The sequence below is a fragment of the Lontra canadensis genome, unplaced genomic scaffold (assembly GCF_010015895.1).
Source record: "Lontra canadensis isolate GAN:19392208 unplaced genomic scaffold, GSC_riverotter_1.0 scaffold38, whole genome shotgun sequence".
Classification (NCBI taxonomy): Eukaryota; Metazoa; Chordata; class Mammalia; order Carnivora; family Mustelidae; genus Lontra; species Lontra canadensis.
In genome coordinates this window covers 18,063,060-18,083,176 of record NW_022631032.1, presented here as the reverse complement: position 1 = coordinate 18,083,176, position 20,117 = coordinate 18,063,060, and the positions used below count along the sequence as shown (strand labels likewise).

The window sequence follows — 20,117 nt, the reverse complement described above, 5'->3', positions numbered from 1 at the left end:
GTGAAAACAATGGGGAAAAATTGAGATATCTTTAATATCGTCTCTTAGTGACTGTTGTGCCTTAAATTCTGAATCTTGGTATCATCAGTTCTCATTTCATAAGTGAATTTCATTTTCTGTTTAGGCTGTTGGCTTAACTTATGTATCATTAGTTATCAGGAAGGTTTTAGCTGGTGTTAACATCCTCAGGCATGATACTTTGAAAATCTCTACTGTTCAGTGAAGTTTGTACATTGTATTTCAGATAATAGAACCGCATTGTTCAATATCATAGCCACTAGCCTACATGTGGCACCTTAAGTTTTAATAATTAAAATAAAATTAAAAGTTCACTTAGACTTGCTAGCCACATTTTAAGTGCTCAGTACCCACATGTGGTTATTGACTGTGGAATAAGACAGCACAAATACAGAACATTTTTATCATCAGAAAGTTCTATGCGACAGGACTGTTAAAAAAACAATATGTAAAACAACTAATTCCTGCTAATTTCTATATAGTCAACTCACGTTACATTTTTAAAGGTGTAAAACTCAAGATCTGGATTCTTTAATCTTTTTCAGTCTAATGGCACTTTGTGCTTCCATTAGTAATAGTTGAGGTAATGATTGATTTTTGTTTTGTTTCTAGTCCTACACTTTTGAAAAAGTTATTTTTGCAATTTAGATCATAGTTTGCATTAGGAATTTGGTGAACTTTTTGGAGACCATCCCTTTTTATTGACCATCAAGTTTAAGCAGAAGCAAGATTATGGTTTCAATTGGACATAAAATCCAATTGCACTTTTGCATTTGTGTACTTAGGAATTGTAATTATAAAGAAATTGTGAGTCTACTCCAATTTTATATAATATCTATTAATACTCAGTGGTTGCGATGATAATGTAAAATGTCACCTGTAAACTTAAGGATACTTGGGCAAGTTGAGAGGTGTGGCTCAGAGGGGGAAGAACATTGAAGTTTACTTCTAAACTACTAAGTAATTGACTCATCTGGTCTCTCTTTTGGAAGACTTTGAGAAATGAGTTTGGTTTGCCTATTTCGAAGGGAATAGCTGCTTTTAGATGTCGTCTTGTATGTTGATATTTTATTGACTATTAGAAATGATGATAAAAATGAAATGGAATACAAATAGTATTTTAACCTTTCCTATTTACAGGAAAAGCAGTTCCGCTAGGTGAGTTATTTTATCTGGAGGAAAGGAAGAGAAATGTGGATAAATACACAGAATTTTAAAGCTGGAAGGTACTTGATGTAGCATTTAACTCAGTCTGCATTTACACTTGGAATAGGAAATAGTTCAAGCTACTTTTTTCTGTTATTACCATATTCACCTTGTGTTTTATTTTCTTTATAGCTTTGTAAATGCAGCCTAATATGTAGAACCTATTAATGGGTAGGAGTTGGTCTTTGTGCATGTAAGTGTCAGGTGGGATCTAGATGATTTTAAATATAAAATCAGTGAGTAAACCAATTTGTTTTCATATCCAATAAGTAATCTGGATGATACAGCTTTCTCCATTTCTGTGGCAACACCTAATACTGGGGTAAGAATAGGATTGAGTTTTCCGCTGAACAAAAATCTAATTGCACCTTTGCATTCATGAATCGGAATTATGAAGTAATTGTGATGGTTCTCTGGTTTTATGTAGTATCTATTAATATTCAATGTAGTGGTAATATGTGAAATATCACCTGTAAACTTGAGGATACATGGACAAGGACTCAGACTAGTGCACTACTTTTTTTTCTTTAAGATTTTATTTATTTGACAGGGACACAGCGAAAGAGAGAACACAAGCAGGAGGAGTGGGAGAGGGAGAAGCAGGCTTCCTGCTGAGCAGGGAGCCCTATGAGGGCTCAAACCCAGGACCCTGGGATTGTGACCTGAGCCGAAGGCAGATGCTTAACGACTGAGCCACCCAGGCTCCCTTACTTTTGTTAATAGGTGAAAATAACTTTTAATTGTAAATGAGGTGAAAATAATTTTTCTGTTTGTAGGACTAGAAACATGAACCTTTCCCTTGATTTCTGCCCCCCCATTACAGTGTTGTACAGCATGAATCTCTGACAGTTGCAGGATTTTATTCAATAGGTATCACATGCAGATTTTTATCTTTGCAGTTAGTAAAAATGTAATTGTATGATCACATTTAAATTTTAAAAGTTCTATTTTTAGTTTTATTGAGATTATTGATATATAAGGTACACAGTGTGATGATATTAACATGTATATAAAGCAAAATGATTACCACAATAAGATTAGTTGACACTACCAGGGGTGCGTGGGTGGTTTAGTCAGGTTGGTTTAGTTGGTTAAGTGTCTGACTCTTGATTTTGGTCAGGTCATGATCTCAGGCTCTTGGGATTGAGCCCCGCATCAGTCTCTGTGCTCAGTGCAGAGTCTTCTTATCCCTCTCCCTCAGCTCCTTCCCCTGCTCACCTGCATGCAGGGTTGCTCTCTATCTCTAAAATAAATAAATCTTTAGAAAAAATAGGCTAGTTGACACTACCATCCCTTCACACAATTACTTTGTGTGTGTGTTTGTGTGTGTGTAGATAACATTTAAGATCTACTTTAACAACTTTGAAATACATATATATACACACACATATATATATGAAACACAGTATTATTAATTATTGTTACCATGCTGTACATTAGATCCCTGGTACTTATTTATAGTTGGAAATTTGTACCTTTTGGCCAATTGCATAATTATATTTTAACTTATCAGCAGTGATTCATAGTATACCCTGATAAGAAAGAAAAGACTGTTTAGGATGTGTAAGGTAACAAACTCACAACTGGAAAGCTAAATGGCAATTGGTACTTGGCTTTAGTATCTAGAAGACATTAGGGAGTGATGGAGATCCTGCTGATAGGAGCAGGTATGTTAGTTGCTACTTACCTCCAGGACATTGCTGCTGTGCAGGTGTGCCTAGTATTTTTAGAACTCCAGTTTTCTTTAGGTAGTTAGAGATCCAGATATTTATGAGAAGTCTCTCTATAAATGTTGGCAAGTTGGTAGTTAACCATTGATAAAAATTTAAAGCTGTAGTTTTACATAGGGGTGAGCAGGGACCAGTTTGTAATCACAAGTTTAGCTTATCTTCAGAAAATGAACTACAAAATAAGATTTCTATTTTATTTATTTTTTAAGAGATTTATTTATTTGAGAGAGAGAGAACTCACACTTGAGTGGGAGGAGGCACAGAGGGAAAGAATCTCAAGCAGACTCCCAGCTGAGCCCAACACAGGGCTTGATCTCACGATCCTGAGCCAAAGTTAGGCGCCTAACTGACTGAGCCACCTAGGTGCCCCAAGATTCCTATCTTAAAAGAACAGTTTTCTTTCAGATAAAGTAGTCAAAATGGTCTTAAAGTTAAGAAAATTGAGATATGAAAAATTGAGATACAATTTATATACCATAAAAGTCATCTTTTAAAGTGTACAATTCAAGTCAAAGCAAACGTGAGAAAGAGCAAAGCTAGAGGTATCACAATCCTGTATATCTGTAATTCAAGATATACAACAAAGCTGTAATAAAACAATATAGTACGGGCACAAAAGTAGATATATAGATTAATGGAATAGAATAAAAAGCCCAGAGAAAAGAAAACAAACACATGTTTATTTGGTCAGTTAACGTATGACAAAGGAGGCAGGAATATACAATGGGGAAAAGACAGTCTTTAGTAATGTAAATGATACTGGAAAACTAGATAACTACATGCAATGTAGTAAATGGTGCTGGAAAAACTAGATAACTACATGCAAAAGAGTAAACTGGACCACTTTCTAACACAATACACAAAATAAACTCAGTAGATTAAAGACCTAAATGTAAGACCTGAAGCCATAAAACAAGAAAATATAGGCAGTAGTATCTTTGACCTTGACCTTGGCAACATTTTTCTAAATGTGTTCCGCAAGCAGGAGAAACAAAAGCAAAAGTAAACAATTAGGATTACACCAAAATAGAAAGCTTTGCACTGTGAAGAAGCCCATGGATGAAACAGAAAAGCAACCTACTGAGTAGGAGAAGATATTTTCAAGTGATATATCTGGTAAGGAGTTAATATCTAAAATATATGAAGAATTTATACAACTCAGCACTGGTGGGGGGATAATAATCTGATTAAAAAATGGACATAGGGGGTACCTGGGTGGCTCAGGGGGTTAAGCCTCTGCCTTCGGCTCAGGACATGATCTCAGGGTCCTGGGATCAAGCCCCGCCATCGGGCTCTCTGCTTAGCAGGGAGCCTGCTTCCACCTATCTCTCTCTGCCTGCTGCTCTGCCTACTTGTGATCTCTCTCTCCCTCTGTCAAATAAATTTAAAAAAAATCTTAAAAAAAAATGGACAGAGGACATTTTTCGAAATAATACATTTTTCGAAATAAGACATAACAGATGGCCAACAGACATGAAAAGATGCTCAACAACACTTACCAGGGAAATACAAATAAAAAAACATGAGCTATCAGCTAACACCTGTCAGAGTGGCTAAAATCAAAAGGAGAAGAAATAACAGTTATTGGTGAGGATGTGGAAAAAAAGGAACCCTGGTGCACTGTTGGGAATGCAAATGGGTTCAGCAACTTGGGAGACAATATAGAGATTCATCAAAAAATTAAAAATAGAAAAACCATAGCATCTGGTAATGCTATTGGATGTTTACCTAAAGAAAATAAAAACTGTAATTCAAAAGGGTATATGCACCTCCGTATTTATTGAAGCATTATTTACAGTAGCCAAGATTTGGAAGCAGCGTGTTTATCAGTAGATGGATAAATATGTCACACACAGAGAGGAATACTAGTCAGTCATGAAAATGATGATATTGCCATTTACTGCAACATGGTTATATCTTAGAGGTCACTATGCTAAGTAAAATAAGTCCGCAAAAGACAAATACCGTATGATTTCATTTACATTTGACTTCTTAAGAAAAAAAAAAACAAAGCTGAGACAGTCCCATAAGTAACTGGTTGTTGCCTGAGGGGAGAGGTGTGGGGGATGGGCAAACAGGGATGAAGAAAGGGTACAAGTTTCCAGTTATGGAATAAATTGTAGGGATTTTGTTTCAGCATAAGGAATATAGACAGTGGTAGTGTAATAGCAGTATATGGTGACAGATGATAGCTACACTTGTGATAGTAGCATAATGAGTTGTTGAATTGCTGTGTTGTATACCTGAAACCAGTGTAACATTGTGTGTCATCTACACTTCAATTAAAAAAAAATTCAATAAATAACACCTCCAGAAATGTGTGCAATTCAGTAGAGTTTGGTATATTCACAAAGTTGTACAACCATTACCACTATGTGATTCCAAAACATATCTGTCCTTTCAAAAAGCAATTGGCAGTCACTCCCTCCACTCCCCACCCCTTCCCCACTCCAAGTCCCTGGCAGCACTAATCTAATCTCTGTCTCTGTGAATTTGCCTATTCTGGATAATCATATAAATGTAATTCTACAGTATGTGACTTTTTGTGTCTTCTTTCACTTAATGTAATCTTGTTAAGGTTCATCCATTCATGTAGCATGAATCAGTTAATTTATAAACTTCATATCATGTTTGTTTCTTCTAAAGAAAGTTCCTACATTTTTATGCTATTTTATTGCTTATATGCAAATCTATAATCTGGGATGTCTGTTTTTATTTTCTGAGTTGTTTTAAAACTGGAGTTAGACTTCGTTTGCAGTAGTACTAGAGGATAGTAGTTTTTTAAAAAATATTTTATTTATTTATTTGACAGACAGAAATCACAAGCAGGCAGAGAGGCAGGCAGAGAGAGAGAGGAGGAGGAAGCAGGCTCCCCGCTGAGCAGAGAGCCTGATGCGGGGCTCGATGCGGGGCTGGATTCCAGGACCCGGAGATCATGACCTGAGCCGAAGGCAGAGGCTTAACCCACTGAGCCACCCAGGCGCCCCGAGGATAGTAGTTTTTACATTTGGATTACTTTTTTTGTGTGTGTAGGAGCTGTCTTTGTGTTCTCTTCTGGGTTAATGGTTATTAGGTAAGCATTTTGTTAAGTTGAAGGTTGAATTTTTTTTTTTTTTTTTTTGAACAGTCTTGGCATATATCAGTAAGTAATTACTGATATATGTCAGACTGCTATTTTGGATAGTTAGTTAGCTCTCACTTGATCAAGTATCCATTAAGGTTAGAGCATTATTTGATTTTTCAGTAGAAAAACAATAGGTGATCCTTGAAAAATCTTATAATTAGGAATACAGAATATATGAAATGCCTGAAAAACATTTATGCTCAGATATTCAGGTATTCTATATTGAGTGTTGCCTTGCTTTGTGTTGGAGGCTGTGGGGCACACAAGGGTACAGTAGTCACTATCTCTGTCCTTAAAAATCTTATTGGCTAGGAAAAGACAAAAGATACATAAAGGCACAGTATCTGATACACTCACCTGAAAAGGTTTATAGAGGTTGAAGCAAAACATATGGAGCATATTATTAGAAATGTATCTAACATAGTTAAAAAATAAGTGTGTCTTGTGGTTTTTTTTTTTTTTTTTTGGTGCCTTGTATGATACATTGTTGAACATGTAAAGATGTAGAACATAAAAGATGTGTATAACGTACTTCACAATTCCGAAAGGAGTAGATGATATGACTGTAGGCAGAGGGAAACTTCATGGCAAGGGAGATAGTTGGAGGTTCACAGGAAGGATTTGTTGAAAGCAAACAGTTGTGTAGGAAAGCAACAAGAGAGAAATAAAAGGCAAGCCAAAAAAAGAGAATGGTGTACCTGTGCTGCAGTGAGGAGATAAACCTTATTGGTATGTGTAGTTGGAAAGGATAGGAGATAGATTAGCTCAATTAGCAGTGACTACATTATGAAGTCCTTTGAATATAAGGCTAGGAAGTTTGGACTTGACTGGAAGGTGTTGGGAAGTTGTTAAAGATGGGTTTCTTGACCTAAGGTCTGTGAAGTGCTTTTTTGGAGGAATGTGCATACATCTACTTAAGAGGCTTCATAACATCTATTAGATCTTCTGAGGAGTCCCGACACCCAAAAGTTAAATAACTGCTATATTATAGGTTTTAGAAGGGTGAATTACAGAAGACAAACAACAGGAACACCCGAGACCAGTTAGGGGACTACTGCTGTCATTCAGAACAGATGTAAAACATTTTAGTGCAAGTCAAGTACATTAAGTACTAAGCAGGAGTTTGAATGGAAATGAGTGCATCTTTAAAGGATCCTCATAGCTGTATTAATGGCTCACTTAAGTGTACAACTGAGAATGTCATATATTTATATGGCAGTTGACAATGTTTTTGCTGCATAGTCCCACTTGGGTAAATTAAATATGAAAAAATAATTAAACATTGATAAATCAAGTAATTAGATTTGGATTATATTAGGTTTTCCAGCATTTTATCTTATTTCCTTTTTATTTTCCAATCTAGTGTAAAATTTATATTCAGTGAATGCACTCTACCTGGGTTAAAGTGAGTTGCTCCTGGATAAAGTTTTGTGCCTGGAGAGAATAGTTGGGGGTTAAGTCTTTTTGTTCTGGATAATGTAGTCTATGGATAATTCACATTAAACACACACAGTGATACTGAATCACAGAGTTATACAGTACTTTTCATTCAAAGCAAAAATTAATGAAATATTCAGTTACTTAAACCATATTTTTTTTTTTTGACAGATAGAGATCACAAGTAGGCAGAGAGGCAGGCAGAGAGAGAGAGAAGGAAGCAGGTTCCCTGCTGAGCAGAGAGCCTGATGCAGGGCTCTATCCCAGGACTCTGGGATTATGACCGGAGCCGAAGGCAGAGGCCTTAACCCACTGAGCCACCCAGGTGCCCCTAAACCAGTAATGTTTTAAAGTGTAACAGTACATCGCACATATGATTAAAGTTCTCAAGTACTTCAAATTTAATTTCTGCTGCTACTCCCTAGTCCCAGTTCTTAGTTAAGTGATTTATCCACCTTCCTTATGTGCTACTGATTTTTAAAAATAATACTTATTTATTCACTGGACAGAGATCAGAAGTAGGCAGAGAGACATACAGAGAGAGAGGGGGAAGCAGGCTCCCCGCAGAGCAGAGCCCGATGCGGGGCTCGATCCCAGGACCCTGAGATTATGACCTGAGCCAAAGGCAGAGTTTAACCCACTGAGCCACCCAGGCACCCCTGCTACTGATTTTTTAAAAAGGATTCTTCTGTGTGTATACTGATTGGCATGCAAAACTAAGTCTGAATAGAATTACTACTCCCACAGCTTTAGCGGAAAGTTTACTTTTGCCTAGTAAATTTAAGTTCAAATTCTTAATTGGTGATGGTTTATTTAAATTTATTTATTATAAGCTTAAAGGTATATCTTTTCTACTCTTAAGGATTTGAGGCCACAGATAATGTTAAAACATACAGTATGGGACAGTTGAGGAAAATCAGGAAGCAATTGCTTATGAAACATATACTTGTTCCAGCACCTAGAGAGTTATTATGCTTCAGTACTACATTTAGCTTTATTTCTTTTTACCTAAGGTACCAAACCCCTGCCCCCAAACTTTTGTATCTTATAATTGTAAGTGTAAATTAGTCTGGAGTGGCAGCCTTTTCTCTTGTATCAGTTTCTGTATTAAAAAGTTTGATAGCTTTTTCTTTTTTAAACAGCTTTGCTGTAATATAACTCACACATCAATTTAAATTATACAGTTCAGTGATTTTTAGTATATTCACAGACAGAGCTGTGTAAGTATCACCTCAATTTTAGATCATTTTATAATGCTGAAAAGAAACCTGTTACCCCTAAGCCATTAAATCAAACCCCCATCATTCCTAGCCCTAAACAAGTACTAATTACTTTTTGTTTCTATATATTTGCCTGTTTTATGTAGCATGTTTGAAAGGCTCATCTGTACTGTAGCATGTATCGATATTTTTACTGCTGGATAATGTAGTATTACATTGAATCATACCACATTTTATCTGTCTATTCAACAGTTGATAGGCGTTTGGATTATTTTTGCTTTGGGGCTAGTAGGAATAATGCTGCTACGAACATTTGTGTACAAGTTTTTGTGTAGGCATAAGTTTTCATTTCTCTTGGGTACTTAGGAGTGGACTAGTTGGGCCATATGGAAACTGTATTTAGCCTTAATTTTAACGAACTGCCAGTCCATTTTTCAGAGTGGCTGTACCATTTCATATCCCACCAGCAGTACATGAGAGTTTGTTTCTCCACATCCTTAATAACACTTATTATTATCTTTTTTTCCATTACTGTCATCCTAGTATGTGTGAAGTGGTATCCTCTTGTGGTTTTGATTTGCATTTCCCATTGGCTAGTAATGTTGGGCATCTTTTCATCAGATCCTTTGCCCATTTTAAAAAATTGGGCTATTTGTCTTTTTATTATTGGGTTGTAGTGCTTTATATATTTTAGCTACCAGTTCCTTATCAGATACGTGTTTTACAAATATATCTCCCATTTCTTCTTTCTTGCTAGTATTTTTGAAGGGCAAAACTTTTAATTATGGAGTACAATTTGTCATTGATTTATAGGGTTTTGGCTAGGGACCTATGTGGATAGGGCATGCAAGGAGTTGACTTGAGGGTGAGATGAATTCAGTTTTGGATATATTGAGGTCCTAGTGGGACAGTTATAGGAGGAAGTTAAATGAGAGGCTGGGTTCAGAGAAAAGTGTTTTCACTGGTAATTGAGGTGAATGAGGTCTTTAATGAGAAAAGTTCATGGCTAAGGAGAATATAGTGGAGAATATGGAATGGGTGGAGGAAAGGAAGCCTGTGAAGCTACCAGAGTTAGGAAGAGAGTCAGGGTAGACTACTCATAGGCAAGAGGAGGGAAGAATTTCCCAAGTTGTACCTATGTTGTGTTTTTTCCTAGATACAAAGGCTCAGTTTTTTTCATCACCTTTTAGCTTTCTTTTTCTCTAGCACATTGTTGTAAACTTCCCATGGAAATGTTTTTCCTATTTGCCCCAATTTCTTTACTTCCTTAGCCGGTAATTCCCAAGTTGGGCATACATCGAAATCAGTTGGCCGGCTTTAATATAGGATTTTGGGGTCCTGTTAGACATGCTGAATGAGGATCACCTGGGGTAGTGTCCCAGAATCTGTATTTTAAAAACCTCTTAAGGTAAAGAGTGGTTTGCTCTTCACCAAGCTTGTTTACTTTTTTCTTGGATCCCAACTGACTTATATATTCCAGCCCCTCTTGGATTTGGGGATGGCCATATGATTGAGATCTGGCCATAAGAAATTAAGCAGAAGTGTTGAGTGTTTCTTCAGCCCTGGCAAATACAAACTTTCCTTGAACAATCCTCTCTTCTCTCTTCTCCTCTCTCCTGCTGGCTGGGTGTTGTCTGCCAAAGCAACTTTGGAAATGATGGGTCCAAGAGAGCTGAACTTCTGTCAGCCTGGGTCATCTCCAGCCTCTTCATGCCCACAGCTGATCATTAACATGGATTTTTGGACTTCATGTAAGCATGAAATAAAAATAAACTATTATGTCACACTTTGGGATTTACCTATTATAACATCCATTGTTACTTTAATCTATGTAACTCCTTAGTTTATTATCCAGAATCTGTTTTGGGATCCATTGCCCTTGGTTTGTACTATTTTATATTTTAAAACTCATTTATATAGTAAGTTAGTCTTTAGCTGTTAACTTCAGGCCTTATACATAAATATTGTGTTTTCTTTGTAAAAATTTTCATGGAAATTATTATAATTAACATCCTGATTATTTAATTATATAACAAACATTTGTATGCCTGCTACCTGCTGGTCCTTGATACTAGGGATACACATGTGTATAAAACGTGGTCTCTGTCTTCTAGTATGGGATAAGGTGGAATTAGATAAGGCAGTTATCTTACATGTGCTTTGAAAGCATGAAGAGAGAAATGGCTGATTGAACCCAATGGTGGAGTTGGGGATCCTTGAAGTTTATTTTAATGGGATTTTTTTTTTTTTACCCATGTTTGTAATCTTGTGCTCTCTCCTCCTCGGTGGATAAGAGCCGTATACAGCCTGTGTAAAATATCCTTTTAGAGGAGCAAAAAGTACAAGTGCGTTTTTGGTAGATTTGTGTTACATGTGGGTATTTTGTTTGAGTGCGTATTTTTTCTTAACATCTACCACCAAGAAAGAAGAGGATGCTTTATTTAGGGGAACTGCAGATCTTAGTCCTGATACAGACCATATTGTTAAACTTTTCCTTTCGTTAACTCAGGTTTTTTGTTGTTTTTGTTTTGTTTTATTTTTAAATAAATATTACATGTTTTCATTTTTCCTTTTGAGGGAACTTTTGGATTAGAAATGGTGAGAGTCAGAAAGAACCTATCTGCTGTTAGTATTGTATTCTTATTAGTGTAAATTAGGAAAAAGTCAGATACTTCAAACAGGACTTTGAAAGATTTTGTGTGTGTGTGTGTGTGTGTGTGTCTGTGTGTCTGTGTAAACAGGTAAATAAGAGCCTTCTGTTTTGACTAGTTCTCTGAATGGTGAGAGGCTTCCTCCACTTTTTGAAAGCTTACATGCTTTTCAGTGTGTAGTTCCAGACTGTCGCATTGGGTCATGCCAAGAGTGAGGAGAGTGTCCCTGGGAGAACTAAAAACAACCAGGCAAGTGACAACCATATCCTGAAGAAAAGGAGTTGAACTTGACTGTTAAAAACAGCTGGCTTGGGGCACCTGGGTGGCTCAGTGGGTTAAAGCCTCTGCCTTTGGCTCAGGTCATGATCCCAGAGTCCTGGGATCGAGCCCCATATCGGGCTCTCTGCTCAGCAGGGAACCTGCTTTCCTCTCTCTCTCTGCCTGCCTCTCTGCCTACTTGTGATCTCTGTCTGTCAAATAAATAAACAAACAAACAAACAAACAGCTGGCTTTTAGGGGATCTAAAAGCAAACTGCAGCATCCAGGAATGAGCAGTGGAGTTGAAACCAGGTGAATAGATCAGAATAGCAAGTATAGTGTTTGTCAGGTAGATCCAATAAGTAGCCTAATCCAGGGTATAGGCAGGTAGTTAGAAACTGGCATGTCTGTGAGAGCTTGAATGATTCATATAGTGAAGATATCTGGAATCAAGAAACTTCAATAGATGAGGCCAAGGGACTCTAACCTTTTAGACCTTCTCATTTGATACTGTGGCAGGGACAGTGAGAAGGAACCTGGTTGGAGTATTTCCCAATTTAGAATCTAGTCAAGAGGTGTAAATGAAATACACTATAGATATACTATAGAAATGTCCTGGAAGATTGTATATATGTTAAATAATGGTTAATATACTCATTTAATAATGAGCAACTTCTCTGTTTTAATGAAACTTTATGGTAAATTGTTTTAAATACAGAATTTATTAGTAAAACAAATTATCCTTCAGCTTATCTTTTACCATAAAGCTGAATTTCTATGTATCACCTTCACTTAAGCTTAGATATACTGACTGCTTAACTACTACAGATGCTTAGTAACACATGGATTATTTTGGATGTCTTGGTGCATTCTTGGTTTTAGAAGCTCTGAATGTTTTAGCTATCGAATTATTGCTTTTGAAATGTCACTAATCAGGGCGCCTGGGTGGCTCAGTGGGTTAAAGCCTTTGCCTTTGGCTTAGGTCATGATCCCAGGGTCCTGGGATCGAGCCCCGCATGGGGCTCTCTGCTCCGCGGGGAGCCTGCTTTCTCTTCTCTCTTTGCCTGCCTCTCTGCCTACTTGTGATCTCTGTCAAATAAATAAATAAAATATTAAAAAAAATGTCAGTAATTAACCTATTTGTATTTTCTTTTCCTCACTAGCAATTTCTACCTTGTAAGACTTCTTTTGGACTGTAAGATTCTATTATGAAGTCAAATGAACTTTTTACCTGCTCATCTTGTAGTTTCTTTAGCATCTTGGAGCTACAGTTTTGAACATGGAATTTCTTTTCTCTGACCACAGCTTCTTTCATTACTGGTTCTCCCACTTCCTCAGCCACAGTGAACCTGAGCTTTGCTCTGTTGGAATCTACTTTACCTAGTCTGCTAGGTATAGTTTGGCCACAAACTGGCCTCTTGAGAAGCCTGACTTTCTGATTTGAGCAGTACTGGTTAGGGTAGTGTTTTCTGAAACATGGGACAACTTTTACTCCTTGTGTTTTTCTTGAGATTTTTTTTGTGGGTGACCTGTCTACTTTGATTACTAGATGTTGACTCATATTTCCTTGCTTCCGGTCTGGACTCCTGAGTATAGCCCTGTATCCTGCTTCATTCTCACTTTCCTCTGGCCTATTCAGGAGTCTCCTGGCTCACTTCATTGCAGCCTTTCCTTTTTACCATTCTGTAGGTTTCATTTTGTCCTATTTAACACCCTCTCTCTTCCCCTCAGCCATCACCCATCCCTACCGTCTTTCAACTTCCGTGTGTTTTCTGCCGTCACCTTTTCTTTTTTTTTTTACTCCTTTTGACCCAATCTCTTGAGCCTCAATGCCTATCTTAGACACAGTCTCTTCCCTTTCATCTTAGTGTTCTGCCTCTTGAAACTTGTCCATTTTCCCACTCCCACACCCTTCTTAGGCTGCACCCTTTTTTCAGCAAGCTTTGTTTCTCAGTGGGAACTTTCCCTGCTGTTCCTTCCTTTAGTGCCATTATGTCAGTTTTATATCCTGTCTGTTTTCTACTCTTGTCTTTACCCCTAACACCACCCTTTCAGCTTATAGCTCCTTATAGTTCCATTCTTTCCTGTAGCTTTGTCAGGCAAGAGAAGCAAATGACTTAAAGAAAGATGTGAAGTAAATAATAGTGAATGTCACCATGCATGGATATGGTAAACAATTATGATAATTAATTGAATGTCTGAAATGGTAGAGTATGTACTTTTAATTCTGGCTCATTAATTTTTTTGTCACTTCAGAAAGAAGCCCTGTAACCAGCAGTCACCCCATTTGTTTTTAGTCTCCCTCCCCTGGCCCACCTTTCCCTCAGCCTAATCTAGGCATCCACTAATCTCCTTTCTGTTTCTTCACATTTGCTTATTCTGGACACTTTATGTAAATGGAATCATAAAATATGTAATCTCTTATGACTGACTTTTTTCACTTAAAAGGTTTTAGAGTTTTATTCATACTGTAGTTATGTGTCAGAACTTCATTTCTTTTTATTGTTATATTGGGTTGTTTCTACTTTCTGAATAAAATAAAATGGGCTTGGGGATATCTTCATTGAATTGTGAGAATTGTGAGAATATTGAAAAAGTGTCTAGTATGTAGTAGTTGCTCAATAAATGCTCACTTATCCAAACAATTTAAACTCCTGTATTCCCTTGACTTTCTCAGTCAACCTATAGATTACTTCTACAGTATTTATTCTTGTTTCAGCTCTGGGAACACAAAAAATTGGTGAAGGAAGTAATGAAACCAAGTTGAATATATTCCAGTTTTCTGATGTCTAACTTCAGCTGCACCTTCAAGTCTGTTTCATCCTTACCATTCCTTTTCTATGCCCATTAATATTTAATTTCTGCCTTCTCCATTTTAACATGTAGTTGTGTCTCCTAATTTACTAAGAAAAGAGAAGTCTGCCTACCCATGTAATCTTTTTTATTGATCTTGTTCCTTATTGCATATCATTTATTTGTACACTTTGCTTTTTTCCTGTTATTTTTTTTTCTTATTTTGACTGAGAGAAATGAATATACTTTTTCTCTTTCTCAGAGCATTTTTCTGCTGCAATCCTAATCATACCTTCATCTGAGATTTAGATGTATTATTTCTTATTTTTATTTTTTCATATTGTTACACTTCTCTCACTGCTCTCACACATTGTTATATATTGTTGCCTGGAGGAACACTGCCTATTAATCAAGATTCTAATATTCATAGTGGGCAAAAACCAGGTAAGCAACACCCAGTGCAGGTCCCAACCTTAACAAGGCTGATTTCTGTTTGGGTATGCCATATATTGCAATGTAACTTTTAAAATACTGTTTACTTCAGTGTGAAGTACTAAATCAAGGTTGTTTGAGTTGAACTTTTTTATTACGATAGTGAAAACATTTTCCTTTTCATTGTTTTGTGTTAAGGCTAGGTATATGTAATATATTTTTTTAAAGATTTTATTTATTTATTTCTTCGATAGAGAGCACAACAGGGGGAGCAGCAGGCAGAGGGAGAGGGAGAAGCAGACTCCCCACTGAGCAGGAAGCCCCCATGTAGGGCTTGATCCCGGGAGCCCAGGATCATGACCTGAGCCTAAGGCAGCTGCTTAACTGACTGAGCCACCCAGGTGCCCCTATATGTAAAATTTTTTTTTTATATGTAAAAATTTTGTTTAAAATATGCTTTTATTATTATCCTGGGAGACAGAAATCTAACCCAACCTTCAGGTAGTCATCTGTCTGAACCACATTGATTCTAAAATGTGCTCAGTTTGTATAGTTTTCATTGGTTCCACATTCCTATGCCACCCTGTCAGAAAATCTTTCTTTTTACCCAATTCAGTTCTCTCCAGCTATAATTCAGTCATTTTCCATTGTATTGTCTACAATAAGGATCCTGTATAGACCTTTTAAGTTGGATTCAGGGAGCTTTCAATTGGTTAGACAAGTGGCTCCTTTTTTTTTTTTAACAGTTTATTAAGGTATAATTTACATATTATAAAGTTACTCTGTTTTAAGAGCACAAGCCAATTATTTTAGTAAATTTAAGGAGTTTTGTACTCTGCACCACCCTCCAGTTTTAGAACATTTCCATCACCTAAAAAGATAACCTATTTTGAAAAAACCTCAGTTCTCCTATGTGTTGCTCTCTTATTGACACACTCCTACCACTCTCATCATACTTCTACACCTGACAGCCGTTCTACAGTTCAACTTAATTTTGACACAGTTGACCTGGTGATAGCATCAGATCCCGTAGGTTAAGGGCTTAGTCCTAGGAGACTGTCCTCGCTCCTTTCCCTACAAATGCCAATTGCAGGTCTAGGTGCTTCTGACTGACTATAAATCAGAAGTTCCCAAATAATTCATAGAATGCAAAGAAATTTTCTGTTAACTAGATTACTGGTTTAGTGCAAAAGACTGTAACTAAGGAATGGCCAAATGGAAGAGCTACATAGGGCAAAGTATGTAGGATGGGACATTGAGCCTCTGCTCTGTGGGTGAGCCACTTTCCCCAGATCTTCATGTGTTCACCAACCTAGAAGCTAAGCTGTCTGAACCCCATCCTTTTGGGTTTTTGTGGAGGCTTCATTATATAGGCATGATTGATTAAATCATTGATCGTTGCTGATTGAACTCCAGCGCCTCTTTCCTCCCCAGAAATCAGGGCTAGGAGTGGGGATGAGGGTGGGACTGAAAGTTTCAACCCTGTGATCACTCTGGTTGGTTATTTTTAGGCAGTTTCCAAAAGTTGCCATATTAAGATAACAAAAGACACCTATGGCTCACATCACAGGAAAGTCCAAAGATTTTAGGATCTCTGCCAGAAAAGGGGGATGAACACCAAATATATATTTCTTATTAAAAAAAATCACAATATTTCAATACTTCATACCCATTTTGCAGTCACTCCTTTTCCACCTTCAGCCCCAGGCAATAACTGACTAGTAGTCTGTCTCCATGATTTGGCTTTTTAAAACATTTTATATAAGTGGAATCATATGTTTATTTTTGTTTGGCATCTTTCATTTTGGGGTTCATCCATGTTGTAGCATGTATATTAATTCTTCATTGCTGACTAGTAAGCCATTGTATGGCTATAGCACAATATTTTGTTTATCCATTCACAAGTTGTTAGAAATTTGAATTGTTTCTGATTTTTGGCTATCATGAATAAAGTTGTGATGACTATTCATACGTAAATCTTTGTATACACATATGTTTCAGTTTCTTTTGGGAAGATTCATAGAAGGAGAATTGCTGGTCATATTGTAAGGTCATATTTAATGTGTTAAGAACAGTCCTTAAACTATATAATCCCTATTGTGTATTGCTGGATTTGGCTTGCTCATACTTTGTTGAGAGTTTTTTTTATCTTTATTCTTTGGAGTTGTTGACTTCATAAAATGAATTAAGATGTGCTCTCTCTTTTTTAGAAGAGTTTGTGAGGGATTAGTATTATTTCTTCTTTAAATATTTGATAGAATTTGGCTGGGAAGCTATGTAGGCAAGGACTTTTTCTTTGTGGTAAGATGTTAAATTTCTAATTCAGTATCATTTCCTTCCTCCAGTGTGGCTTCATTCCCTCTTTCCTTTTTGTGCTATTATTGTCATATATATTACATCTTTATATGTTATAAACTTAACAGTACAATTTTATAATTGTTTTATGCAAGTACCTTTCCAAGCCCAGGGAAGAGTAAAAAAATTATCTCTTTATTGTTGTTTTTCCATTATCTTTAATTATCTTTGTCAGTGTTATTTTTTCATTTGGATTCCAGTTGCTATCTGGTATTAATACTTCTTTTCATCCTGAATAACTTCCTTTAGTATTTGGCTTACATCTCTATCTTTCAAATAATACATGTTAAGATTAGTGCCCCCTCCCATCTTTTCAATTGGGAATTCATATGCCATATGATCTTTTACATTGGTATTAGTTGAGCGAGGATTGAGAAGGGTTGGCGGGATATCGGGCCGGAAGAAAGTATGTAGGGGCCAATTCCTAGAGTATCTTGTGTTCTCAGCTGTGGGATTTGAAGCTTATTACTGTGGGGAGCAATCATTGGAAGATTTTTATATAGAGTTCTTTCATCAGATTTGAGCCTTGAGGAAAGGACTTTATAAAGACTGGATTCTGAATGCTTTTTTAAAGGAAGGTAAATTTGCTCTTTTCTCTGGAATCCATTCTTCATTCTTTTGAGCAATTAAAAGTTGTTTAGATCCATGTAGCTACTTCCTTGCAGACATAAAATATTTACGGAGTTGTGTCCGAGTGATAATTAGTTATAGAGTGGAAACCATGCCAGTGGCCTGTGAAGTTTGTGAAACAACAGTTTGAGAACCAGTTACAGGATGAACAGACTGCTTACCATTTTTGTATATGGAATGGAGTGCATATTGAAACATTCAAACATCTTGGGACGTCTGACCTTTTTTTTTCTTTTTAGTCTTAAAGGCTGGGTGTACATAAGCCATACATTTTACTTGTTTGGGTATGACAGAAGTGTTTGATTTTTTTCTTATTTGGTACTCACAGACTTTTTTTTTTAACCATACAAAGGATACACACACAACCCCTATGTTTTATGGTTTTCATTTGTGCTTGTTAGGAAAAATTAAACAGCAGAAGACTTATTTATTCTAGGTTAGGTTACCAGTTCTTTACAGAAGAATAAAATGAAAAGTATGTCCCCATCTCTAGTCTTGTCAGATTCTGTTGGAAGCAGTGCATGTTACTGTCAGCCTGTCAATGTTTTCACCTTTGAGTAATTTCTGTGGGAGATGACCTTGTTTCTGGATTACTCTAAGTTCCTGCTGTTGGTTGTATGAATGCAGGAGCTCTTTTTTTCCTCATTAAATCATTAAATGATTTTCCTCATAAAGTCCTTCAACTCTACAATTTTCAAGAGTTTAACATCATGTTTTCATTTAACAAATGGAAGTTAGAATTTAAACTGTGAGGAAACCTGTCTATTTAGTCTTGAGCTTAAAATTTCCCAAAGAGTAAGGGCCACATAGTTTTATCCAGCACCGTCACATAACAAGGAGTTTAGGCATATGATTATGTCACAAGCTCTTCAAATACTAGCATGCAAAAATAACATTTTTACCTAGCTCATTCGATACTTCTCTACTAATGTGGGTGATAATATCTCTACTAATGTTGGTGAGAATGCAGGAAATTGGTCCCATTATACTGTTTGATTTCCCTATAGCACTCTCTGAAGTAATTCTATTTGTTTATATTTCATGGTGTGTCTCTCTCTATTGGAATGTGAGCTCAGAGAGGGTAAGAATCATATCTTATTTAATGTGTTGTCCCCATCACCTGTAATAATGCTTTGCATCTGATGGCATTCAAATAATTGCTAGATGAATAAAAAATCCTGATTAGGTGTATCTGAAATGGAATGCTGGTAGTATATTTTTAGAGAGAAGCATCTCCAGTTATTTTGAAGTATACTCCCAAAGCTGAGAAAAAGTAGCCTATCTTCCTTCCCTGATGTGCAGTAATGTGCACAAGATACAGAAAATACATACTGAAAGATCATTGTTAGAGGCTTCCTTCATTCTTGAAATTGGAAACTGGCGACTGAGTCCCCTAGGAGGAAGAATTTAGTTCAGTACTATTTTCCAAGTATTGTTTGCAAGTAAGATTCAGAATGGACAGTTCCTTTCCGTCATCAAATGGTTAAGTTTAGGAAGGTGAGAACATAGAGCTAAAATGGAATTTATTCCCTTTTTTAAAAATGGGAAAAAAGAAGGCAAGGACAGGTTTCCTAGATGATTTTTCTCTAAAACAGTGATTCTCAGTGGCATGGTGGGGGTATTTTATAATGACTGAAGACATTTTTGATTGTTATAACTGGAGAGGGGGAAAGGATACTACTGGCATCTGTTGGATAGAGGCCAGGGTACTGCTAAATGTCCTACAAGGAACAGGACATCCACCCCCAACAAAGAATCATCTGTTCTGAAATGTCAGTACTACAGAGGTTGAGAAGCCGTTCTCTTAACAGGCTGCTTGGACAAAGCATTGGTAGTTAACTTGGAGTTTGGCAGTTAATAGATCTGTGGGGCCTTCATGTTTATACACCTGCACATACGCAGCAGGTTTTGGCCCTGGGCAAAACTGAATGCCTTGTGTAGAGAAAACTGTAGGTGTGGAATTGGCTTTTATATATGTAGGAGTTTGATTGTAAGTAACCTAGTTTGAGAGGTCCCTAAAACCACACTCAGGTTTAGTAATTTACTAGGACGCAGGACTCAGCAAAGATTTTGTATTTATGGTAATGGTTTATTACAGTGAAAGGATATAGATTAAACCAGGAATGGGAAAAGGCCCATAGAGCAGAGTCCAGGAAAGTTCCAGATAAAAACTTGCAGTTGTTCTCTCTCAGTGGAGTTATGTGGACAGTGCTTATTTCTCCCAGCAACAGTGTATGACAACCTATGTTGAGTATTGCCACTC

The 20,117-nt window shown here is 36.8% G+C and overlaps 1 protein-coding gene across 5 annotated transcripts in view; it reads left to right on the top strand.

The window, feature by feature from the left end:
- ANKRD28 (ankyrin repeat domain 28) overlaps nucleotides 1–20,117 on the top strand; it is a 202,071-nt gene that overhangs the window by 1,044 nt on the left and 180,910 nt on the right. For 2 of the 5 annotated variants that reach the window (XM_032869753.1, XM_032869748.1), the window contains exon 2: nucleotides 10,379–10,486. The exons of the other annotated variants lie outside the window; for them this stretch is intronic. Coding sequence is in view for 1 of the 2 variants with exons in the window: in XM_032869748.1 (XP_032725639.1) it covers nucleotides 10,485–10,486 (2 nt within the window). In the remaining variant the exon portion in view is untranslated. The remainder of the gene's footprint in view (nucleotides 1–10,378; nucleotides 10,487–20,117) is intronic. 5 annotated transcript variants of the gene reach the window in all.